Source organism: Gallinula chloropus (genome assembly GCF_964237585.1).
Source record: "Gallinula chloropus genome assembly, chromosome: 9".
Taxonomy (NCBI): domain Eukaryota; kingdom Metazoa; phylum Chordata; class Aves; order Gruiformes; family Rallidae; genus Gallinula; species Gallinula chloropus.
The window spans coordinates 10,089,609-10,115,929 of record NC_140094.1 but is presented as its reverse complement, the minus strand read 5'-3'; the positions used below and the strand labels follow the sequence as shown (position 1 = coordinate 10,115,929).

The following is a 26,321-nucleotide window of genomic DNA, read 5'->3' as shown; positions in this document are numbered from 1 at the left end:
CTAAAGTTATCACTGGCACAGAGCTTCAGGTTTTGAATTCCACCATGCTAAGCAAAATGTCCAGTGTAATAGAAATGTGCAGTGCAAAGACAAGCCAGAACTGGATTCTTATCTTTTCTAATGTCCTTTGTAATTTATCCTCAAGTTATGGAATATTTTCTTTTTCCAGTTGGGATAGCAAGAAGGAAAAAACACAGCACACGTTGGTAAGTATGAGGGTGAGAGGTACGTCCCATTAAAGTGTATTCAGCAACTACTTCATTAGATCATAACCTTTATTTCTGACTGGCAGAAAACAATTAAAAACAATCCTGTTATTACTGGTCTAGTAATTATGGCACTGACTTTATGCCAGATCAGCAATATTGTGAAAGTATAGAGAGATGAGTGAATTAACCTATATGCAGGTTTTTTTCTTTATAAATAGATCATTCCAAATCAGCAAGGAACTACATAATGTAACATACTTACTGTTGCAGGCATTCATCTGACAAGACCTTACAAGCAGTGAAGGAGACAGACCACTACACATTGATCCATTTAATTTGACATATTGGCCCTTTGCTGTGAGGTTTTGGCAGGAAAGTTTCCTTCTCTGGATTCCAACACCGCAGCTTACTGAGCACTGTGAAAGGAAGGATGCAGTCAAACTAAACTTGGTGTTCCACACCGCACATGCTAATTTTAAACTAGGTTGTGTTGGGTTTTTTTTTTCTTCTGAGAGTTCATAGGAATCTCTGTTATCTAGACATTAAACTCTCTCCCCTTTTCCAGGCAATAAGAATATGATACATAATTTGTTCCACCAAGCAACTCAGGAGCAATTAAAACTACATGAATTACCTTATGTCCAAACATGGGCAGAACAGAGCAATAAGATCTAGTACCTCAGAGAAACAATGCAGCACGTTCCACACAATTGATGTCAAGTCTCTCAATCTTCTCTCCTGGTTTGTATTGCATTAACCTTTAATTGCAGCTTCTACACTCAGTTCTATAAATATTTTCTGAACAGGGAGTGGTAGCAAGCTTGCATTAAATAGTAAAGGAGGAGGACCTATTCCAAAATGATGCATAGATTTGCTTTTTGAAGCCATGCTATGAAATAATCAATAGCTAAACATGTCTGGTAGAACACATATGATGAACTATAGCCTGTCCTTTAGCAACTCAAGGACAGCTCAGGAAGGAGGATGTGATCAGTCGGGCTGTAGGCTGGGATGCACAGCAACTGTACACACAGTGAACCCCAAGCACATGCCTTGCAAAACCTTCAGCTATGCTATTAATTTGTTGCTCCAATAGCAGAAGTTTCACCCAAGCAGAAACCTTCTACAGCTCACGTTGCAACTGAAGCCTTTGATTCAGTCTTGGGGCGCTGCTCACCTTGGACCATTCCCCTATGACGAGCTGGGGAGGACAGTCAACTCTTGCACATGGTTTACTAGTTGGCAATTTAGGTTCCTGGCAGGTGTCATCAGAGTGTTTCAGGAAACTTCCATCTGTCAGCAGCTGCTTACAGTACACTTTGCGGGTCTGAATCCCTCCTCCACAAGTACGTGAACACTGAGGAGAAGAAGAGAACACAGCATGTACTCCTGCACAGATATCGGTGCTCACCCATCACCTTCTTTTACACAAACACTGTAAGTTCCCCCCTTCCTCCCCCGATCATGCTCCCTTGAAAAATGACATCTACTTTTAATTAAAAAGCAAGCAGCACGTAGAAGATTCTTCTGTTAAAATATTCAGCTGATCTATTAAAGATAACCTAATTACTGAGTGAAAGTCACACCACCTGAATGCAATTAAGTAGTAGAAATTTTAAAGAAAAACACACATCTGACGTGCAGATCTGCCTATGTCTCACATCAGTTAATATATCTAGTGGGAATTTTGGAAGCTTTCTGCCTAAGAAAAAAAGAAGCAATGACTCCAAAAGCAGGTTATGGCATATGCAGAGCACAGAAGGGTGATGTCTGGAGTAACTGCTATCCAGCTTTCTGAAATGTTAAAAAGGACTTCTCACCTTATCCTGTGACCACTGGCATGCTGGTCTAGAGCAATATTTTTGACCCTGGATTAGTTTGTTTTCATGAAATCAGCTGAACCACTTACATACCAAAGTTCAGGAGCTGCTGTCCGTGTTATTCCAGCTAGGAAATGTCAAGTACCCAGCCAGAGGAAGACATTTAAACTATTTCTGTAACCCAGCCATACCTGCTGCCATTCCTCAACATGCCAAACGGGGGGACAATCGATCTGGTTACAAGCTTGTAAAGAATGAGGCTTTTTATCTTTGCAGTCCTCTGCAGCCACCGCAGATCCTCCCGGCTGCTGGCAGTGCACGTCTCTGGTCTGTATCCCAACCCCACACGTAGCTGAGCAGCGTCTCCAGGGCCCGCTCTGCCACCTGTTCCAGCAACACAGCCAAAAGCCCACAGTTCAGCAACTTGCTTCGGACTGGGGAAGGAGCAAACCCTCCCCAAAGAGATCCCAGTAAACAGCAACCGAAGGCACAGTTATTGACAGATGGCTAAAACATCCCTTTATTGAAAATAAAGCAATAAAGGCTCATTTCCAGCATTTACTTTCAGAATGCTCCTCATAAAAATACAGCCTGTTGGCAACCTGCTGACGTTTACATTTATAAATGTAAATATGTAAATAGACCTTTCTTACATTTACAAAACTTCCTTTAAATGTGTATGTTTTCTTTAAAACATCCTGTTCCTGTTAACTTCTTCCCTACATTTTGCAAGAGGAGTTTTCTGCAAACACGTAGAAACAATGTGCAAAGGATCAGGGATGTCACAGATCAAAAGTGGGTAAACAAGGCAGCATATGTCAAAATTTCACATATGGCACTTTCAAGTGACCAAATCATCTAGGTTTTCTTGGGATTGGACTGGGTTTGTTCTTCTTCCAGCATTTCCAAACAAGAATAAGCAGCCGTATGAACTACATGGGACTACCAAAGAAGCATGAAATTAAAATAACTTTAAATCACAATTTCAGTTTTTCTATTCAAGTAAGGATAGAAAGTCAATGTTCTCTGCTCTTTTTTGTGAAATTGCCCTAAAATTTTCCCTGTACCACTAGAAAAATTAAGGCTGCTTTTCCAGCTCTGGCAAACATCTAGAAAGCAGAGATTTATTTCAGAAAAAGTTCCCTCTTTTATTAGTGAGATGTGAAGAGTGGAAAAGGAGTGAACAAGACCAAAAAAAAAATAATAATCCCAACCCCAAAACCCAGTTAAAGACAGAGGTAGTGAAATTTCATCCCAAAGCAAGACCACAGCCCTGCAATCTGAAACCTTTCTGAGAAAGCCAATGTTTATTTAAGTCATATTAACTATTTCTTTGCCACAATGTGCTTTCATTATTAGTTTACCTCGGAGGGCAAAGCTTCATATTGCAAGTACGAGTCATTGGTGGTGGTCTCTTGGAATTGTCACACAGGGTTTCGTTGACGGCTTGTTTTGTCTCTACGTGCAGACACATTGCAATGGCTTCTTGTGTTCCTGGTTTAAAAAGGAAAATGCTTGTGAAACACTGAAAATGGAAGAGATTTCTGTACAGGTCACTTCACAGTAAAATGTTATGAACAAATCAGGTGGCTGGCTTAAAGCTAACCTTTCAGGTCAAAGAACACTGAGATATTTTCTGTATTCAATACTCAAAAGATATTTGGGATTTATATCTAGCACTTCTGTGATATTTAAAAATCTTGATTTGACATTCTGCCTATGAAAAACAACAGAAAAGTAGCTTCTCTTTTTTTGTGAAAATCAGGGTAAAAGCAATTCCTTCTCACTTACCTTGACTTTAAGCAGCTAAAACAGTGAAAAAATAATTAAGAATGCAAGAAAACTTAAAAACTATGATCAGGAGAATGTCTGACTGAACATAGAGCCTTTCTCATAGGCACTAAGAGATGTAATAGTTTTGCTGAAGGCAGCAAATCTGACCCAGTCTAGAGCTTTCCTCACTCGTGACCATTCTTGGCACCTTCTGATCTGCAGCTCTTGCTACCTGGATCCTATTACTGAAGCATGAAAGATTACCAATACTCAAATTTCTATGAGTCAAAATGAAACGTAATATAAGTTTGCATTAGAACAAGTCAGCTTAGCAAATACACATCTCGTGACCCACTTTTATTTTAAATCTCTGTAGTTATCCAATTTTATGTAGCATTTATTTTAGTGTGGAAGCCTTGCTCAGTTTCAATGCTCACTCACATGTATGTGAAAGATAAGATGGTTTGTGATGTACTTGAGACATCCTGCATATCAGGGGTATTCTATGTAAGCAATGCTAATGATCAGAATCCAGCAATTAAAAAAGCATAGAAATAATAAAATACCCATTTTGTTGCTTTCAGGTAAAAAATACTTTTGAAGAATCGCTGTTTAAAGAATTTAAATCTGTTTCCTTCCTGTTTTTCACTTCTCTCCAATGGTTTTGTAAGGATATCAACTTGCTTTCAGCAGCAGGGTACATTTAATTTCTTACAGCCATCTTTTAACACAGTTGCATTTTTAATCAGAAACAACTAACCACGTCATGGTATTAGCTATGACATCAACTCAGAACAACACAACTATTGTTACACAAAGGGTACTACAACTATTCCTGCTTCTGTGTCATTAGTGCATGACAACCGGTTTCTTGGCGCTGTTTGTCATTAACCATTCTAATCTCAGGGGACTCAAGGAAATATTCTACACTGGAAGTTTTGTCTCCATGCTCATGGTCCATATTTCTCTCTTTTGTGGTACATTCATGCCACTGCCATTCTTTTCACAAACCAAAGCTACTCTTTCCCATCTATAAACAATCCTGATGTAGTACAGCGTATCGACCAGCCCAGGTCACAATCCCTCTTTGCAGCACTTGAGTCACTCCAACTATTTCAAACACTTCAGCAGGAGGAGACCAGCAGTGATTTTCACAATAATGTAAATTCCAATTTCTTTCAGGCTCTCTGGTACACCTCGAGATCCCCTCTGGGTCTCGTTTTCAGTTCAGAAAGACCTTGTTATATAAATGTTTTGACTCCATCTACGAAGTGATGAATTTTAATAGAACAGAGGACCTGACCTTAAACACGAATGACAACCTATTCAATTCTTTTATATCAAAGTATTGGTAATTACATTAACATAGAACACACACATTGAGTAAAAAGTACCAGCAAGGCTGAGAATAAACCTTTAACAACAAATCTCGTGACTAAAATGCAGACATGAAAATGTCCAATGATGACAAACCAATAAACAAGTAATTTTTCTAGAACTCTACTACTTTATTGCAGACTGGTGACCAAGGAAATCAAATGTTTTCGGTCCAATTGATCCCCATGTGTTTGTTTAACAGGAGCAGCTTCCCTGCCCCCTGATGTAGGAAATGCACATCTGGACTGTCTACAGGAGAGAAATAAAGATCGAGAAATTGTGTTCTGGCAGAAACAGAACGACATTACCAGACAAGCAATCAAACATCCATATAATCTGTATTTAGGTCAAAATCTACCCTGTGCTACCAACCTTCCGTTTCACTGACCTCACTGTGTTCCTGTGGGAAAACCACACTCAGAGGTGATGCTGCTCTTGAAAAGGTTGCGATAAGTAATATCTTCTTAATATCTCACACAAAGGAGGGGAATGAAATAAGATTCCTTTCAGGCCATCTAAGTCGGCAATAATCCCATGGGAACTTTTTATCTCGGTGTTACAAAAACTAAACTGGCCAACCAAATGAACAAAAGGCATGTCATACCAGGTGACGGGTTTTTGACTGCAACTTGCCACCTGGAGTTCATTAAACCACTTGTGCCTTGCAGCATGACCTACCTAGCTTTAATCGTGTTACCAGGAGAAAAATGTCAACATGCGGTGTATCTTTCATTTGACTTAACTACAGGGCACAGTCTGCAGCAACGATTCCTCCCCACAGAGGCCTTATTGAAAGAAAAATGGCACCCTGTCTCCATGCCCCAAGTACAAAGCAGGTATTACAGCGCTGTTAAAAACATACCACGCGCTCCCTTCCTGTTCCTCAGTTCTCAGTTCAAGGACTCTATTCTATAAATAACCACATGTAATTGACGCAGCATTTGCTTGAACGTAACTGTCAAAATGTCTTGACAATCAGATTTCTCACCCAAAGTATAATTTTCTATTAGTTCAGAACTTCAATCACTGATAAATTTCTTATTCTACGTCGATTGGAAAATGGAAAAATCTATTATTCAAACAAGCAAAGTTTTATGTGTATGACTTTCTTGGCTTATAATATAAACATAGTAGATAATTTAACTAAAACATTATGTATGCAGCAGGGAGCATTAAGTATTTTTACAGTAATCTGATGCACTATTGTAGTAATTATCCTACTATTCAGTGAAATAGAATATTTTCTATTTTAACCCAACATTCAAACCACATAGATTTACATTCTTTTACAAGCTTTTCTGCACAGCAAAATACACAGAGCATGAAGCTGCGTTAAAAGATCAGAATGCCTGAAAAAAAAACTCCAGACCTTTTGTTTCTGCCTTTTCTAGAGCAGAAAGAAAACAGGGGATGGAAAGTTGCTGTGCAAATGGTCAGTGGGTGAATCTAGTCTCTACATCTGGAAGAGGAAGGGCAGTCACTGATTTCTATCAGATAGTCTCAGTTTGGTGACTGCTTAAAAATATGTACTATCAGCTGAAAATAACTCAGAATAAATGCCAGGTCCTCCGTATGCCTGAGCCTCTCAAGAAAGCTATTGAAACCAGCAGTGTTATTTATACTCCTCTGTAAAAAGTAAACAGTGACTGCAGCTCCTGAAGCTAGTCCTAGGAGTGACTTGTTATCAAATTGCCTATAGCACTCTTGAAAATGATCTCAACTTAATTTGTCAGTTTCTAAACTCAATGTTTTTCTTAAGAGTCTTTAAATTTGGCTGGAATCCAATGACTTTCTAAGAATCTCAGGTTTGTTATATATAAAATAGTAAACTTTTAGCCATTAGGGTCCAGACAAAAGCCTGAAAACACAACTTGACTGCACCCTAAAGTTTCCAAAGCCACTGACTATAGAGGAAACTACAGGAAGGGCAGCTGTATTTATTGTTTAATCTCATTATTTTTAAGCCAATCTAATGACTTTGGGGGGCCTGACTCAATTTTTCAGCTATATGAAATATAGAAATATCAAAACCTGCCTCTTGCACTTAAAGGTATTTTTAAACAGGGTTCCAGGCAACGTTCAGTTTGTTTTTTTTATAATAGAAACATCCCTTTAAAATATTGTAGAGTAGTTGAGCGACACCAAAGAAATTCTATAGATTACAAGAAAACCATTTCTTCTCAGGCATACTCTTTATTCTGATAACAACTATTACTTCTTACTGACAATATTATGAAATATAACTTGCACTTCTGTTGGGGGCTCTTGCATCAGGCCCAAAATTCTTCAGATTAGAAAAAAAAGTAATTCTGGGAAATGAGGGCAAATCCTGAGATCCTTGAGCACAACAGTTAGCTTGTTTTCAGTTTGGGATCTCTTCAGTCACTGAAGACAAAATAAATCTTTACCTTTCAGGATGGTTATAGAGTTGGCTGTGGATCTTAAAGGCGATGGCTGCCTTATTAGCTGGGAGAGCTTTTATTTGCACTCATGGAAACAGGCATAACACTACATAGCAGACCTCAAAAGCACCAAGTTTCATGACACCCAACATGCTGCACAAGCCACACAGATTTGGTGTGGAAAGCACCCAAAATGATCAAAGACTTGTATTCTTAATGCTCTAGAACCTGCAGAATATGATGAACTGGAAAGTAAAGATGTTGACAAAGCCTTGCAGATTGCTCTATCTCAAAAAACAATGTTTCCATCTACGTTTTTATGTCTGTTTTGGAGAGGGACAGGTAAGATTTTGAATTAAAAAGTCTAGTCTGTATGAGGATGTCAAACAAGAAGTGACAAGCACTGAGATAGAGATTCAGTCTTTGCTCAAACAGTGGCTGTAAAGCTTCCAACCCTGCTTAGACCCTGGAGACTTTTCCCTCATTCGGAGAGTCAAGCACAGAGAAATGAGGGCAGGGAGTTCTGAGGATACACAAAGCTACAGGAGTTTATTTTAATAGCCACTGCTAGATACATACATACTAAAGAAAAAATACCTAATATAATTTACATTAAACTGGGATATTCCAAACTCAGACAACATTTATTTCTTGTAACAAAAGAGTTCACCTAATTGAAATGAGATTTGAACATAAAACTTAGCAGAAATGGATCAACTCCTTTGAACTACACAATGGAAAAATAGTAGACAGTGAGATCATTAGTTAGTACATTGCAATGAGTTGGAAACAGAAGAGATGTCTGGTTCCCTTAAAACTATTTATCAGCAGGTAATTTTTGGTCTGTTTGAAAGCCTTTGCCAAGGCAGCAAGACGACCAGAACTGATAGAAGGAAAAAAATCATTGCTACCTAACTAGCCTAACAGCACAGGGACTTCTGAAGCTGCTAATTGATAAAATATCCTGACAGCTTCCCACATTTCCCAGGAGCATCACATAAGAAAAATGTCTAGACATAGTACCAGCGATACCACAGAAGTCTAAAGGACACAACCAGATATTTTCTTTCAAGCTTCTTTCAATGGGTTGTTTCTATCTCATATCAAACAAATGGTGAGATTACCCTGAACACCTAGAGGAGAATTCTGAGTCAGGCAACCTTACAAATTCATGAAAGAGCCAGAAGACAACGGAATTCATACTTGGCTCCCTCAGGAACAAACTTAAGCTGAACTTGGGATTCTGCTCATCAGTTATTTTTAAGTTCCTTTGTGTCAGAAAACAAAACTACTGTCTTCAGTACAGGCTCCTTAGATTACCATCTGGTTGCACTCCAAGTGCAAGTTTTATCGTGACCGTTCTTGCACCGACAGACGTGAAAACGCAGGCAATTCAAACACCCACACGTGCAATAGAAGGCAAAGCCTAGAGATTATTTCAGCCTAGATGTCTGCTGATGTCCCCAAAATAATTGAGTTTTAGAAGACCCTTGGCAAAGATATTGGCTAAAAAAGCAGTAGCAAAGTGCATTTAAGATGGGAATAGAATCATTGCACATTACCAAAAAAATCAGTCAAGATATGAAAAAGAACTACAAAATTAGTAGTAATGAAAGCCTTGTTTCTGATTTTGAGTAAAGTTTTCTTATTTTTAAAAATAATTCCCTCATTAAAATGAAGGAAGATAAACACTCAGTACAGTAGCTGTCACTACTGTGTCACTTTTATATGTATATGCTTGGACTACAGCCTCCTCTATCTTGCCAGTCACAATGACCACTGAAGGCAGTGGAGGGAATGGGATGCATTGGCTTTTGTCATCATATGTATTGCTGTTGCTACAGACCAACCCCATCAGTAAACAGCACTAGTGAATGCTAAAGGAGGCACTTAGTCACTCACCCTGCTGATAGCTTTCCAGGGCATCCCTCCCAACTTCTGTCCTCAAGGGCTGAACAGGTGAATAGTAGGAAGGTGACTGCTTTCTGAGAGCTCTAGACTAGGTCTCCACTTCCAATGGTTTCTGTTCTCCCCTTTTCTACGTTTTTTATTTCTTCTATGGATACAAATGGATACAACTGTCTTCACTTCCCACTGATGTCATCAGCCCTGTCTCATATAGGTGTGTTCACAATTCCACTGCCTCCACTTAGCACTTCATAACTCACTCGTGTTCAGTCCTGAGGTACAGTATGTAGTAGCAACACCAACAACCTTGTCTAGTAACATGTAGTTAGGATGACAGGGAGATTCTGTTACATCCAAGAAGGAATGTGCCTAACTACTTGCAGACAGATGTATGGCACAGAGTTCCTAGAGAGTGATACACTGTGTTGAGACCTAAACAAACTCCCGTTTGATCTTCATGCCGGTCAGACTGAAAACAGGTCTCCCTAAGTACAACTGCAGAAAATGGCAGCATTTTGAAAGATAAGGAAGAATTAACATGGGAATTTTAACTCCCAAACTATACACTTTGATTTCCTAGGAAAAGAAAGCTCTTCTAAACACACCCATCACTGATGTAGCAAACATGCTGGTACCACCAACTGCCTAGCAGCTGAGACTCCCACAGCAACAAGACTGAAGCAGATTGCTGTTTCAACTCCTTGCACCTTACTTAACCAAATAAAGTCAGTGTTTGAACACAGGATATAAAGGAAACAAAGCCATTTGAAGCACTCTATGGATAACCTAGAAATAAGTTACAACTTGAAGCTGCATGTTGTCTTGCAGATTAACATCACTACTTCAGGGCAACAGTAATAGAAGACCAAACAATGTCAAACAATGCTAAATTCTTAGAAGGACTATGACAAATTCTTACAAGTCAGGATAAATAAATGAACAAATAAAGGTACCTCCAAGACATGTGGCTGAACAAGGAGTAAATCCAATATATTCCCAGTCATAAATCACACTGCCATCTTCAGCATGTGAAAATTCTGGTGTGTAGGGGACAGGATCGCTGTCACAGGAAGCCAGGTGACAGACTCGTTCTGTTGGTGGCTTCACATCCTCACATTCCTCCTCAGGCAGTTCAACCTCAGTCTGAGTAAACGCAAGAAGAATTTGGCACTTCACATCTCGCACCTGTATGCCATTGCCACACGTGGCACTGCATGGAGACCAGGGCTCAGGAATAAACCTGCAAATAATCAAAGTGCAATAGAAAGACTTTGATTTTATTCCATACAATTTTCTGTGTTTATGCAGAGTTTAAAAACAGATAACACACATAAATGTATGTCTATACTCAAAGCAGGCAATACATAATACTATCTGATGCTTACAGAGAATGCACAGTCAAGGGTCTTAAGCCTTTCACTTGTCCCCATTCCAGAACATTTCTCAAAATTCACCAGAAAAAAAAAAGTAGGAAAAGAGGAGAAAGAATAATGGAGAATAAGGAAAGTTGTATCCTTTTTGAGGGGAACAGTAATGTCACCTACAACTGTTGTTGAACTCCAAGGGGCAAAAATGGAGAAACTCCATGAAGATACATCTAGAAAGTACAAAACAGCTCCCCGGGTATACAAACGTGGCCATATGCCAAAAGAATATTTGCAGTCTGTTTAAATCTGAGAAAGTCCATCACCTTGTGCCATACTAATAATCAGCAGTCAGGCAGAAGAAAAACACTTTTCATTTCTAGCTGTCTCCAATGCATACCATTGCAGGCTGCTGTTCAGATTTAATCTTGTAAGAAGGCTCTCATCTTCAATAAAGAGGTCTAACCGGCTCAGTCTATAATCCATCATTTTTATTAGAAAGCATTTATGCTCCTGATGAACTACAGTTAAATCTTATTTTACAGATCATGAATTCACTGAGTAAAAGGAGGTTTTAGTGTATAATGTTCTCTAACTTCGAGGGTCACATTAATATTTGATAGTAATTTTCAAAATGGCACTAGAGGGCTGAATTTCATTAATAAAGTCATTCTCAGTGGCTCTAGGGTACAATTTATAAGAAGTCAAATATATAGTTTCATAGTACATTTTTTCAAAAGTTTGCAGTTTCTCTTTGTTGTATGGCCAAACACAGCTGATGATCAAAACACAAATGAGAGACAAGGAGACTTGACCACTGCTAAAAATGTATGTGGAAGGAAAAATCCAAAACAGGATACAAAGATTTTCTCCTTATCTTTGATTAAGAATTATCTCTCTTTCTCTTTACTGCAGGAAAGCTGCCCTTACAAATACAAGAACAGTTGTGTAAGACAAAAATCAGTATTTACGCTCTGCATACACAGTAAGCACAGAAAAATGTCAACACAGTCTGGTTGATTCTGTGGACAGTTTATCATCTTGAGCCAATAACTTCTTGCCAGAATATACAGCAGAAGGATCAAATAGAAGAAAGGAGAACAGATGAGTGGGTAACCTGTAAGGATACTCCAACTCAGTCCCTGGGGTAGTGACCCAAGCTGGGGACAGACCCCAAGATAGTCTCCCTCCTGTGGAAGACACTGCCTTTTCCAAGAAAGGTTACAAGGTAACTGGCTATTTTTTATCAAGATGTTGATGAAATACCTTTGAGACTCTACTATTTAGATAAATAAATATGTCAAAACCTGTCACTTCAAAGTTTTCTTCTCAAAATTTTAGTTAGAGCTCAGTGGTCATTGACAGACTTCAGTAAAGGCTGTGGTATCCCCAGCTCCTCTTGAAACAAGGAAACCTGGAAGTGCCCATCAATTCCCAAGTCAAACAGCCTATAAAGTGGATGATCAGATTGATTTTTATTGGGAGGATAGTATCAAAATGGATGGTTGTGCCCTACAGGGATAAAATCTGAATGAATGCCATATTGGTGCAACCCTGCAGCCCCTCAGGTCCAGTGGCACAGCTGGCAGGGGTTAAGGTCCACACACCTTTGAAGACAAATTCTAACTGAAAATCTGTGATAAAAGCTGCAAACAAAGGCTTTCTCTTATCCCAGCAGATAAAAATCAGCTTAACCCTGGAACATTGGATCTTACATGGCTGTCTTTTCAAAGACAGCCATTCAACTACCCTTGGAGGCCATGGCAAGATCACCCTCATCCAAGAAAATGCTTAAGCACACGCGTAACTTTAAGCACATTAGCAGTCCTTTGAAATCAATAGGAGTGTAATGTGTTCAGAGTTAAACTTGTGCTTAAGTGCTTTATTGGATCAAGGCCATTGTGCATAGGCTTAACAAAATTATGGCTTTCCTCTCCTTTCTGTGTAAAAAACCCCATGTAAGTCTATTTGTAGTTATGTACCTAATTTAAAAAATAAAAATGATGGACATTTATAGTTTAAAAGAGTCGGTTGGTATTCTGACCACACCTAACAGTTTACAGTCTGAAAGCCTGAAAGCAAATAACTTTTTTGGTAGAAGTATGACAGCAGCATACCAGAAATTAGTGTTAATTTTGTATATTGTTAGCTGAATGCATTAAAACATTCCAAAAATAATGTATGATGCATTCTTCTGAAATCCTGTATAAATGAAAGGAAATTTTGAACCACAGCAATCCTTTCATTCAGCAACCAATTGATTTATAAAGAAACTCAGAAAATTCTAAGCATTTTTTCTTTGACTTATAGCAAGCCTATAATATAATTGAGGTTTTCCTGTTGAATATTAGTGTCTGGTATTTTTCAGTGAAGTGCAAGATAAAAAACACACCCAAAATGCTATTTATTCTACCTTGGCATTTGCTAAACTGGTCACATGGCTATTCAGCTATTAAAATCCTAAACTATAGAACTTTTCAAAGGATGACCATGTAGAAGTCACACTTTAATTACCTTCAACAGAAGCCAACAGAGAATGCTAATACAAAATTAGAGCAAGTAACTGACTAGACAGTGAGAGCTCCGGAGGTTGGAATTGTATCTGAATTTTAAGTTCAGGCAGATGATTTTTTAAACTTTTATTTAGCATAAACCCACCCAAAGCCCGTGACAGATCATGAAAGCAATGTCACAAATGAGTTTTCTTTTACTCTATGGCATTCACGACACACACGTGGCAGTACTTTCTGGACAACACTTCCTCAAAACAAATTCACTCTGCCTTTGATGCCCACAAAAGCAATCTCAGACCAGATGAAGAAGCATCAAAGCACTTGTATTATGATGCCTTGCAGATCATCAGGAATTTATTGCAGAATGGATAGGATGGTGGTAATTCTGAAAATTATCCTAGATCTTTAACTAAGTTTGTAGATTAGACTCCTCTTCTGATTAAAAAAAAAAGGAGAAGAATGTAAAATTGCAAATCCAAGCAGCACAACTTTTCACCATCAGCCTTTTTGTACAGTCATTCTTCCAAGTGCAATGTAGAAATTAAATGCTCCTATAATCTGCACAGGTATAAGCAATGAACAACTTCAGACGCAGTGGGGAGTATGTCCATGCTCCAGGGTTACTGGTCTAACACTAATGGATATGTGCATTCACCTGGCACACTTTGTAAAAGCCAGTGTAGGGTGACCTGGAAAAGGAAGCAGTGACCTAAAATGCTGATGATAGAACTGGGAAAGAAGAGTCCAACCCAACTAAATCAAACCTGAAACAAAAACTTAACTCAGTGCAGCCTTCTGCAGCTTTCTAAAGACTTGGAAAACATGGTGTCTCTCAATATATTTTTTTTTATTTTCCTCATGCCTGCAGTTCTTGCTTTCAGTTAAGACAGGAAATGCCTAAATCCTGAAAAAAAAGACTGCATTTGTGATATTTCCAGTCCAACCCTACTGTGCCAAGGGGCCTGGATAAAAGTTTGCAGAAGCATCTAAAATGTTGGCTGGTTACTGTGGCAGAACTTCGACAACGCTGGCACCCTACTCCTCCCTGAAGCACCACCCCTGCCTGCTCTAAGCAGAGTTCACTGCCAGGTTTTATCAACCTGGAGTGTAAAGGATGGGATAAAATCACCAGCCTGTTTTCAGAGAAGGAGCTGTGAAAAAAGCAGTTCTCAGTGATGCTCACCAAAGGCATGACAGGGCCATTTCTGCAAAAAGGACTCAAATACAACGAGCAGCAACCTTTATGAGAGACCTTGCATTTCACACTCAGCAACTGCAGCTCCACAAAGCTAGTGATTACTTTTTAGCTCGGGTTGCTGAAAAAGTATGTCAGCTTTGGAAAGCGTTCTAGTTTTGTCCTAAGCCATGTCAGGGAAAGGCAGTTGAGGTGTCTATTTCTTTAACTTACGATTAAAAAAAAGGATGCAAAAACCTTGCTGGAGCTTCTCTGTGAATCCCACTGTAACTAAGAAGGCTCAAGGGAAGAACATTTAAAATAATGATTGGTATCAACTGTCATCACATTCCACAACTAAAAACTAAAAAGGTCAGACCTACATTTTTCTTGGCCTCACTTTAAGGGCAGTCATTTTTTATTTTGCTAATAATAAAAAAAAGCAGCTTTTGAACGTTCTCCCTCTATGTAAATTCAGGACACCAGCCGTGGTAGACCACAGCGGCAGAAGTATTTATCTTCCACAAGCTCCTTTTGGCATATCCATCATTTGTGGGTTCTAAAACACAGCTGCATTTATTCTCTTATTCATTATCAACTAAAATATCACACAAAAGCATAGAAAGACAGTTGTAATAAAGGATGGACTGGAAGTTGAGACTTCATATTGTGGTTTCAGTCTGGATGACAGGAGAATAACTACAATTAAAAGTGATGGCATTTTACCAAGGAAATGATAAGCCTCCTGCGAGGCAGAGGTGGGCTATAAGCTATCACTGTGCCATGTGTAAATTACAGAAAACAATGTTCAACAGATCCAAACCAGAAAGAATTTATTGTGAGAGAAGTAACAATCTATTGTTATATTTTGTTTTAAAAACCTAAACCCTGACCTAAAAACATGACTCTAGCTAAAAGGCAGGAGCAGTTAGGGTATGAGATTTAAAGCACTCGTAAGACTTGCTCTGACCACAGGGCCAACAGGCAATCTGCAAAAAGGAATGAAGACAGGGACCAGTTATTTCTTATTTCTTCTTACCTGCTGGCTTTCTTAGAATAAAGTAGGAGCAGGAGGCAGCAGAAGACAGGTAAAAAAAACCTGAAGGGAAAGCCAACTGCACCATCACGTCTGGGTCCAAGGGCAGCCCAAGGTACCCAGACTAGGAAAGCACAGCACCTCAGCAACACTTCCCTAAAGAGAAGGTTGGCAGAGAGAGTCATCAGAAAGAAGTGCCTGAAGAAACCTTTTAGGCTTAGGTGATGTGCCACTTCTTCCCTAGGTTCTCTTCATCTTTCAGTCATGATCCTAATCCTGTCCTGAGACTTTCATTCACATTTTCCAGAAAAGTATCTGACTCTCCAGAGGAAGTGAAGAAAAAAAATCCAGGGACCTGCTAAACTGCACAGCTCTGATGGGACATGCACCAAGAACTCAAACACACGGCTGCGTTCACACTGTGAGGCTGCAGCAGAATACACCAGTCATGGCTAATATGGCAAGAATAACTACTTTCTTTGTAAGGACAAGGTACAAGGGAACAGGTTACAAAGCTTCAAGCTCAGCTCTATTATATTCTAAATATACTCTGAGCTTATATGCTGTGTCCCTGCCAGTCCTCCCTGCTTGCTCTGTCAGCTGTTGTTGAAGGATCCTAAATATCCAGAGACAACATCTGATCACAGTTGCCACAGCATGATTTTGCAATGCTAATTTTCTTTATAGCTTCAGGCTGAATCCTCTTTAGCAGTGGGCTCATACACCTTCTTTCTGATATGCTGACTCTCAATAGGCACATTTGATTGCATCACCCCCTTTGACAATCACACTTTATTTTTATATCTTTGCTACTACACTGCCTGAATTAAGGGCCACCAATTTGGAGAGTGAAATAACCACTCACAGTAGGTTGACACTTGACTTGAGAGGCTAGAGCAGTGAGAAGTTTAAAGCTCAGTCGCCATAACTATGCAGACACCTGTTTGGCAAGAGGTTTCTTCTGTGAGTCAGTGCAGGTGTAAAGATTTTATTACTCATGATCACACCTGTTAGTGTTTGTGTGCCAAAAAGCAGGAATGGCTAGATGGAGGAAAAAAATTAAGAAGTTATTGGGCACACTGCACTCTCAGAGTAATATTAATCCAAAGTAACTTCAATAAGCCCATCTAAATTATTTTAAACTAACATTACTACAAATGAGTGGAGAATTTGGCAAAGCAGAACAAAATGCTGTGCAAGATCTCTCATGAAATTCTTATAGAAAGTTACTGCTTTCTAGAAAGTTATTGCTATATATTGAATGTATTAGATACATATACGTATGAAACGTACACAGGGGATAAAAGCAGTTGTGCAACACCCTAACATACACGGGACAGGAACAAGTGTAGCTGGATTTAAGTTAAGCTTTCATCTCCAGGACTTAAATGTTGCAAAACCTTACCCCCACCAGCTTTTAAGGGGACTCACAAAATCCAGATGTTATTTCACACATGCATGCATGTAAAATATCACAACTTATCCCCACAGATTCCACTAAGCTCAGAGATCAGCAGGTTTTTCTCACTTTCTTTATGCATTGGTCTCACCCCCCAAGAAAATTCTGGCAACACTACAAAGGAACTCTTAATTTTTAATACAATTACTACTTTTTTGAGGTAACAGCAATGACTGGGATAAAACTGAATTTATTTAATTAACATCCACTTCCCACATGCATTAATTAGGGCTTAATTAGGCTAAATTAAGATCCTTTTGCTTTGCTTGAATGATAGGAGGACACTATAATAGAGTAGCCCTGTGTCATCCAGAACAGGAGCTCCAGAAGCAAAGCTATTGAGATGTAAAATTAGGAACAGCTCACAACAGGACTTACCTCCCAAGGAGGCACAACTGTCAAAGCAAACTGCATAGTTACAGTCCTTCCAGATGATTTGCAAAACATGTTGGAAATGTTTCCTCACCGTAAAAAACACTGTACTTACGTTGGCTCTTCTGAGACTGTTCTGGTCTCTTCCATTTCATGTGCCTGTTTAAACCATGGCAATTTTGCTTCCACAGGACTTTTTTCTGGTAGAAAAGAAAAAGAGAAAAAGCATCCCATAATTCCTCAAAGTTAAAGCAATATGTAGATGCGACCATTATTCACCCCAGCACTTCACACTTTACATTGCCTACTGATCTAATTCTTTGGAATAAAGATATACTGGATAATAAAGTATAATTTTACTAGAAAATTTCTTCATGACGTTTGAGCTCCACTCAGACACCCTTTTTTACTGAGAGGGTACCAGTAATCCAATTTCCATTCCTGCTTAATCTTTTACTTCCTTCTCCAAATGCAGACAGTTTCGAGTAGATTGTAGTTCATATCTCAGTGCAACAGAGCATTGTCAGAACTTGAGTTTATAGCAGAAAAAGAATCCAGAGCACAGCAAACGTACATTGTTTTCCTTATAGGCTGGCTTCATTACCAAATTTACACAGGTTATTTATTTATTTATTTATTTATCTATCTATTTATTTATTTATTTATTTTCCTCTGAGTTAGAGAGCTCTTCCAAAATGTGAAATTAATTTAAAAAACAGCACTAGCTTCTTTTAGCTGTTTATATATCCTACACTTCTGTGATGTAAGCCAGTTCAGGATCCGGACCCCCAAACCTAAGTAAAACCCCAGAATAAGGTCCTTAAAATTTCAGTGCTCGTTTCTCCTTCATGCTTTAAACCCTGAATAGTTTCTGCTTGAACAATTCTCTAGAGTCTGAAAACATCCTGAAGAGAAACATAGGGTTGTCTACAGAGAGCTTTCACTTTTTCTATGTAAATCTTTATGGTGAGTTGTGAAGGTCTGAAATACAGCCTTTCAAATAACAACTGAAAAAATGAAGCAGCACCCACTAAATTTTTCTGGGTCCAGAGGAAGAGAAATGAGCAAAAGACAAGATACACTAGTTCCTCCCCCACTATCTTAGCTTTTTGTTTTCACCATCCCACTGTTTCATGCCTTTCTAAATCTTTTAGAGCATATTTGTCAATTTAAATCATTGTTACAGAACTTTTAAATATGCAGAAATGGAGGAAAGAGAAGGAAAGCTGTTGGACTAATGAACTGATGAAGTCCACAGAGAATGTTTATACATTTAATGAGATGCAAATGAACAAGATCCCAGGTGATACATACGGAGTATTAGTCCCATTTCAAGTATTATTGAACAACTCCTCCTCCCCATGTTGAAGTCATTAGTTCTGGTTTTCCCAATTTGACCAGGCTGTATAGATTGAGTTAGCATGTTCACCTCACGACAGTCTGGCCACATTATCAGCAAAAAATATCAGCAGGGCACCTTTCCTAGCACCAATAATTAAAAAGCTTGTTTCTGCCAAGACTGAAATAAGTCCTAGTAAATTCCAGCTTCTGGCATTTCAGAAAAAGGTTACCAGGGACTTTTAATTCTCTTAACAAAAATGTAAAACAATAACAGACCCAGACAAAATTCCAGTTACCTTTTGGCTTGTAACATGGTATTGGCACGATGCACTCTTCTTTTATGTGTAGTTTAAGTTGTGGATTACAGCCCCCGACATGCTGCCCACGGTGGTCAATACACAGCACCACTCGGTAACGCAACCCCCGGCCACAGGTCACTGTGCACTGCAGGAGACAATGCAACCATTTCACACTGCTTCTTCTTCTTATATTTACAAATACTGTTAAAAAGCAAGCTCAAAGTACTGATGATGTGTTCACTAAAGTTTTTCCACAATCAATCAGGTATCAGAGACGTATGAATTTGTCCCTGCATTGCTAGGTGAGTAACTAAAAGGTTGATGTTGGAAAAAATGTCTAAGTTTTGGGAATGAAAGTGATTTCTTGGGGTTCTGTAAAGCTTATCTGATTGGCAACAGTCTGAAACAGAGGTGGCTATGTGCTGAGAATATGCTCTCTCACAGTGGTCATTTTCAGATACATCTGGGTCAGACATGCTGCAAGAATAGTTTCTTCACTATATGTCAGTGATGTCATTTGGATGAACTAAGAAATTATAGAAGTGTTGAGCTATCTGACTGTATCAGATAACTACAGCCAAGACAAGTTGGCTTCATGTTCTTGTTACTAAAATGAAAGGTAAGAATGCTGGAAAATCACCCTTGCAGACATGTCAGCCCCTAGACAGACATGCCTTTAGCTGTTATATGCAGTGAAATATTACATTTATCAAGAACTGAGAGACAAACGACCTGATTCCAAAGGGGCCTGACCTCTGTCTCTGAGTTCTCCTCTGTGTAAAGCAGGAATTCAACAAGCATCAATAATTCTACATGCATTTTTCTCCACACAGACACGTTAACATTTTGATTTTCGGGCCAAATTACTTAGCACAAACTTCTGCTAGTAAGTCTTGCAAAGTACAGTTGCAGAGCTGTATTTTTTTAATAGCCCTGTTACAAATACATAGTAACAGGAGACTAGAAGCTTTCTTTACAAAACAAGAATAAAGTTTCAAATTACTTTTCAGTTTACCTGAGACCATTCCATTGCCACCCACTTAGGGCAATCAAACAGATTGCAGGTTTGAATGACTTTGGGCTTAGGGGCATACATGCATTTCCATTCCTCCACTTGCAGTATTTCTCCATGAATGGTCTCCTCCACACACACAAAACTTCTCCTCTGAATGCCACCTCCACAGGAAACTGAACATGCAGTCCAAGGGTTATGTTCCCACCTGGAAAAAGCAGTGCAAAATACTGAATACCACCTCAGTCTCATTAAAACCCACAGATAGTTCAGTTGCTGAATTCTTACCACACAGTGAATATAAATACATGAAATCAGAGCTACCGTGCATTATTCCAAGCTTAAATTCATGTGCAAAATGAAAAGAACAACTACAAATTTAAGTATATTTCCCAAAATAACTTAAAATCTTGTTATCATACACGGGTTAAAGACCCTGAATATACTGATTTTGATTACTGGAATAATTTTACTTGCAAGTAGTCTAAAACATCTAAATAGAATATTTTTCACAGTTAATTTACATGGTCTACTCTTATTAACATCATCAGAGACCAAGAAACACATGTACTTGAGATTATACAAAGCCCAAAGACAAAGATGTCTGTGCTGCCTGGGGGTGTTATTAACCATAGTTGCTCATCACTGCACACATCGTGGAAGCTAACCTTGAAAATCTGTTCATGATAGAATTTTTATGGGAATTCTAATACTTGCTTTGGGTAAACACAGATATTTCATTTCAAAATGTTTTCATCCATAAGGACAGTGAAAAAATTAAGTTGTGACAGGTACCATTGGGCTGGTCATTGCTGCAGTTCAGCAAGAGTTTTCGACCCTCATTAAAGGGCTGTTGAGTAAGTTTGTATTCACACTTTCCAACTTGCTCCAAGCAAAAGGCAGCTGCTCATCTATTTCAGTTGCTCTGGCTAACCTAGCTGATTTATCCCAAAGCAGGGTGATGCACAGATTAAGGAAAACTCATACAGCTCTGTCAAACAGCAGTGGCCTCCCACAGAGGGATGGTAAGAAACCTGTGGGGAGGGGATGTCTTCAAAATGGACATCTATCCATGCTATCAGACCCAACTACAATAAAGATGGAAATTGCTGCACCATCTGAAGTGAGAATTACATGGAGGTTTTTAGGTTACAAGCTCTGTTTAATTTTTCTCTTGGTTTTAGCATGAATGTACATTTAAGCCATCACTTCTCAACAAAAACTAACTTCAATAATGTCCTGCTCCTGTCATGTTTGGAGATTACAAGCTTCTATCACAGCATTTGTCTGCAAGTTCCACTGACCTCCACACAATTTTCCCTCACCCTTCACACCCTATCTCTTGTTTGCTTTTCACCACCCACCCAACTCAAAGCTAAGCCCTGGGAAATTATTTTCTGCAGCACATCTTAGGGTTCATCAATGTCTTGTTAGTTTAAAACTTATTCCTATTACAACTGCGAAGGTTCAGAAAGGATTGTGAGAAATATTGTGTCCATTACAACCAATGGACTCAGCAAGTACTGCAATATCCCACCAAAATCAATTCATCAAGTGTAACTTAGCTATCATAAAGGAAGCCATAATCTCAGAGTAGATGAATCAAAAGCCTATAAATCAAAGGTAAATTTAAGTAATTCCTACCCACTTGCTATGATACAGCAGTTAAGGACACTTCCTATTTTACAGAATTCATTAAACTGCCTACAAAAACATATTAATCATGCTTAAGGCTCAACAGAAGAACACATATGAAACACAGCAATCCATGAAACATTAACCACAGAGTATACACTTAAAAGCATTCACAATAAAGCTGTATGCCCAGATACTGATATCATAGCGAAAGTGCAAAATGCATATGAAGAGCAACAGGTATGGCTTGTCTTTGACTTAAATGAATGGTCAATGTTAACTCATTTTCTTTAAGAAAGTCAGGAACTAAAGTGCAATTAACTGTTCAATGAATTAGCAGCTCATGGATTTATATATATAAGGCTCACTGTGCTATATGTAATACTAGCCTCACAAGTGTTTATAGCATGAAGTTTTATAGTTGTTTTTCTTTATCTCATCGGTTCCAAACACACTCCAGATCCCATACTCCCATAAGCATTTTCAAGATGGAGTGAGGTCCATGGCTACTGGGGAAAAGGGGGGTCTTGGGCAAGCAATCAAGGAGATACTTTCCAGAACCCACAGCTGTCAAGGGATCCTCAACAGTCCAACAAGTCTGAAATAAATGGAGGCATTCCAAAAGCTTTAAAAGAAAATTTTCATCCTGGGAAATTTTTCTATTTATTTCAAAAGAATTCTTCATCTGTAAAAATATTTCAGTGGGGCATTTACAACTCCAGCCACAGGAGAACTCTTTCAAGATCTTGCGGTGCACACCATGAGTTTCCCACAACTTCCTCATGTGAATGGGAAAGTAGTGGTAAACGCCACAGGACTGCAAAGCAGCCCTCCACATGGCCCTTGTGTTATGTAGGAGGTGTGATGTATGACTGCTGGTCAAGGTAAAGGAGTCTGTACAGCCTTGCTCGAGCATATCTAACAGCACTTCCGATTTCTGTCTGCTTTGCATGAACAGTCTCAGGTTAGTATGTAGAAAAAAATAAAAAAATAAAAGCCAGAAGAAAAGGTGACAAAGCCCCAGCAGAGCTGGCACAGACTAATGCGTTGCAGTTACTTGACAGGCAGCAGCACAGAGAAAATACATCCCACTACAAGACTTGCATCCATCCGCGCAGGACCAGGTGCACCCCATGATGCAGGTATACAAACCATCTGTTTCAGCTGCTCTTTTCTTCCAGAAATATCAGCAAGAAAAGGTGCTTTTACACCTTTGTTGTGTTTCTTTATGCATCCTCCCAGTAAAACACAGCCTATATCCTCTCCCCTTCCTGCTGGCAACAAGCCTGTGCCCTGCATGTCTGTCTGCTATCTTAGATTCTTACCCCTGAGCATCACCCAGGAAGACCGTGATACCTTCTGACAGGACACACTGAGGTGCTGAAATGCGGTGGGCCTCTGCCCGTAGATCTCAGTGTTTGAAACAAGAGAGCCTCCCCACAGCTTTATCGCAGACATAATCTATCTCACCACAGTGTCATGCAAACGTGCTGAGCACAGTGAAGCAGGAAAGGGGGATTAAATTTCTCTTCCAAGTGGTCTCCAAGCCCCAAGCAGTTCAGAGGATGAAATACTCATGTAAATAAATTGTGCTGAGTTCCAGAGGAGATCTGAACTACAAGGGAATTGGCAGAAGAAATGGAAGGAGAGACACACAGAATATAATTATGGAACTTTACAGAATAAAGCTGTAGAGGAAAAAAAGTCTTGATTTAAGTATGAAAGCCAAAGTACATCACAGGACAGCAGATCCACAACAAGCGTAATTGCTACAGAAATAAACTATGACATTTATATCAGCTGCAATCAGTAGCTCCACTGAGCCGTGCAAGTCTATGATTTCATTCTTATTACTTCATATCTTTACTTCTTTAGAAAAATACACATTATTCATTTCATGACATAATAAAGCAGAGGTTCAGCTCAGATAAATATGCATCTAACTCCATCAACTGTAATTCTTTACGTTAACTGTAAATCTGTCCCAATGCTTTTTAGTCCTAACATTCATTATAAAGCATCTAAACCTTCCAGAGAAGTTTTATATTCTTGTGATTGATTCAGGTTTAAAAAAACCAAAAATAGTCAAACTGTGCTCTTGTGACTTAATTTCAGGCAATAGATATTCAGACAACATGGTATCTTTAAAGTGTAATGTCAGCCTTGGTATCAATAAATGAGTGTTAGTCTAAAGAAAAGCAGAAGAATGAGGCCTCTAATGGAAAAATAATTTCTACAGTCCTGTAACATAGGGAAATGTGTTCTATAAAATATGTTCTTTGCATACATCTTCAAAATAAAAACCTTTCAAGACAAGAATTTGTAGCTGCATGTTAAAGGAGATGCTTGGTACTACAGCAAGTGAAATGTTAGGTAGACAACTCTTTATTCTCTTTATTGTAATCTTCCACACAGATATTTTCAAGAACAGTATATTAACACCTTACTGTTAAGCTAATCACCCAGACCACACTGCAATAAATCAAAAGCTTCCACAATGTGTACAGGATGTTATAAACTTGGTCTCCTGTACAGCAAAAGAAATCAGATGTTCCATAATCTTAGTACTCAAATAGTGTATTTGCAGTGAAAACTGTGCTAATGCTGACACATATGCTATCCTGATCATACATACCGAGGAAGTGGCTGGAAGTGATCATAGGGCATGATTTCTTTAAATCCATCACTGTCAACAAAATAAATATTGCATCATTATTTCCCATACCCAAGACTGTACATCAAGTAAATGCATTTATGTGTTCATGCTTCACGTAAGCAATTCCCAACGTGAATGAGGGAATCTTACATTCATTGCACATTACCCTTGTGGCAAACGACTCAAACAACTTTACCTCTTTTGTAGGGATAGACATCTATTCATCACACAGTTTCTCCATCAAAAAAATAATCAAATGAGCAAGCCGTTGGCAGACAAGGAATTTATTATCAGTCAGCCTTTAAGGCCCACGCTATGTTACTTACCAATAGGTACATACTTCATCTGTAACAAAGGCTGCTAAGGAACGTGGGTGGCAGTAAAATAAATGCATCATGGGATTAATCCTACATAGGTCCTGAATGGTGCTTAGGACCCTTTCTAAGTGCTGTTCATTTGAACTGTGCAGCATAGAGCAGGCACAAAGCCTTACTTCCAACACAAAGAAATACGGTATTCTACCCAGTAGGACTTCCCTTTTTTCTGTCTGTAGAAGCTAAATTTGCAAGGAAAAAGCTAATTACACTCACTCTTTCCCTAGTTTTCCCATTCCAGCTTTGCAACTTTTGGCATCCATTGCCATTACACATTACTGAAGTCTTACCACTCCATATAGCGATCAACTCTCCAGGAAAAAAGTTGAAAGTCTGCACATCTATAACTGCTAGAGGTCACTATCAACAATTATGTTCAACAGGAATGAAAGGAAATGGACAGTTTAGCGATAGGAAATGAAATCCATTGAGAGTGTTTCCTTTTCTTCTTGCATATAGCTCTAGCTCGGCCAGCTGGCATATTAATGTGAGGTTCTGGGACTTGATACTGTGATGTTATTTTAAGATTCTTTAGCACAGCCAGGAAACCTCACCAGACAATCCAAAAGTTAGTTTGAAACACTGTAGTGCAATTCAATACAATTTATGTATACTATACCCTTCATAGTTTGGCAATAATATTCTGTGGTATTTATACCACAAGTATATTTACTTTGAATGAATTTTTATTTTTTTAATTCCTAATGTAAAAAACCACCAAACAACCTCCTCAAATGTTAATAACTCCACAGGACAAATGGATAATTAAACTTTAATGGTACGCAGATGAATAAACCAAGTTAAATGTGCAAAACTTGCACGTTGACTGAGAACTGGAGCTACTGTCTGTCTAATGAGAAATCCTGAACGGCAGCATCAATAAATCCAAAAGCAGGCAAAGAGTCTGTCCTCCTCACTCCATGCCACAGAATCCTTGTACTAGCGCTGTGCTACTCAGCAAACCCATGGTGTAGAATTAGACTTTGAACAGAATAAATGGTATTTACTTCTCTGTAGAAAGCCAAGTTGCATACAACACTGAAAAAGTGCCACAGATCTATTAGCAGTTGTGCCAGCCTGTAACGTGTGTAAGACTCAACCAAGGTTAAGTAGCTCTAAAAAAGTAAATAACTGAAATTGAGTGAATACAAGTGCTTGCTCCTTAGTAATTATACCACACACTTCAGTTTAGTTGTCATACAAACCTAGAAGGACAGGGATCCATGTTGCATTCTTTTAGCTTGGGCTTTGGTTTCTTATTTTCCGGGTGGTAATGACAATAGTGGTCAGGAACAACACGCTTCAGGCGAATATCCACACATTCAGCTGAATTAAGCTGATAACCTAATGTAGAAATAAAGTTAAATTTTGCTAATGGATATAAATTAACACAGCTTTATTCACACTCCCTCAGCCAAATAACACACTGACCATTGAATCAAATTCCAGTGTTATTCTTCTTTGGTGTTTTTAAACAGTGAAACATTGCACAGGAACATGGAGGACCAGCTCTTCATTTAAAGCAATTCAGCATAATAAATTATGTTTACCTATCTTAACACTAGATGAGAATCATGAAGACTGGTTACAAGAAAAT

At 38.8% G+C, this 26,321-nt stretch overlaps 1 protein-coding gene across 1 annotated transcript in view; it reads right to left on the bottom strand.

The window, feature by feature from the left end:
* Positions 1 to 26,321, bottom strand: part of ADAMTSL3 (ADAMTS like 3) — a gene marked incomplete at both ends in the record, with an annotated part of 177,160 nt that overhangs the window by 30,475 nt on the left and 120,364 nt on the right. Inside the window, 10 exons of the mRNA XM_084267990.1 lie at positions 472 to 625; positions 1,387 to 1,566; positions 2,221 to 2,413; positions 3,394 to 3,523; positions 10,443 to 10,729; positions 17,523 to 17,607; positions 19,045 to 19,192; positions 20,063 to 20,267; positions 24,330 to 24,380; positions 25,930 to 26,068. Coding sequence (XP_084124116.1) covers positions 472 to 625; positions 1,387 to 1,566; positions 2,221 to 2,413; positions 3,394 to 3,523; positions 10,443 to 10,729; positions 17,523 to 17,607; positions 19,045 to 19,192; positions 20,063 to 20,267; positions 24,330 to 24,380; positions 25,930 to 26,068 — 1,572 coding nt within the window. The remainder of the gene's footprint in view (positions 1 to 471; positions 626 to 1,386; positions 1,567 to 2,220; positions 2,414 to 3,393; positions 3,524 to 10,442; positions 10,730 to 17,522; positions 17,608 to 19,044; positions 19,193 to 20,062; positions 20,268 to 24,329; positions 24,381 to 25,929; positions 26,069 to 26,321) is intronic.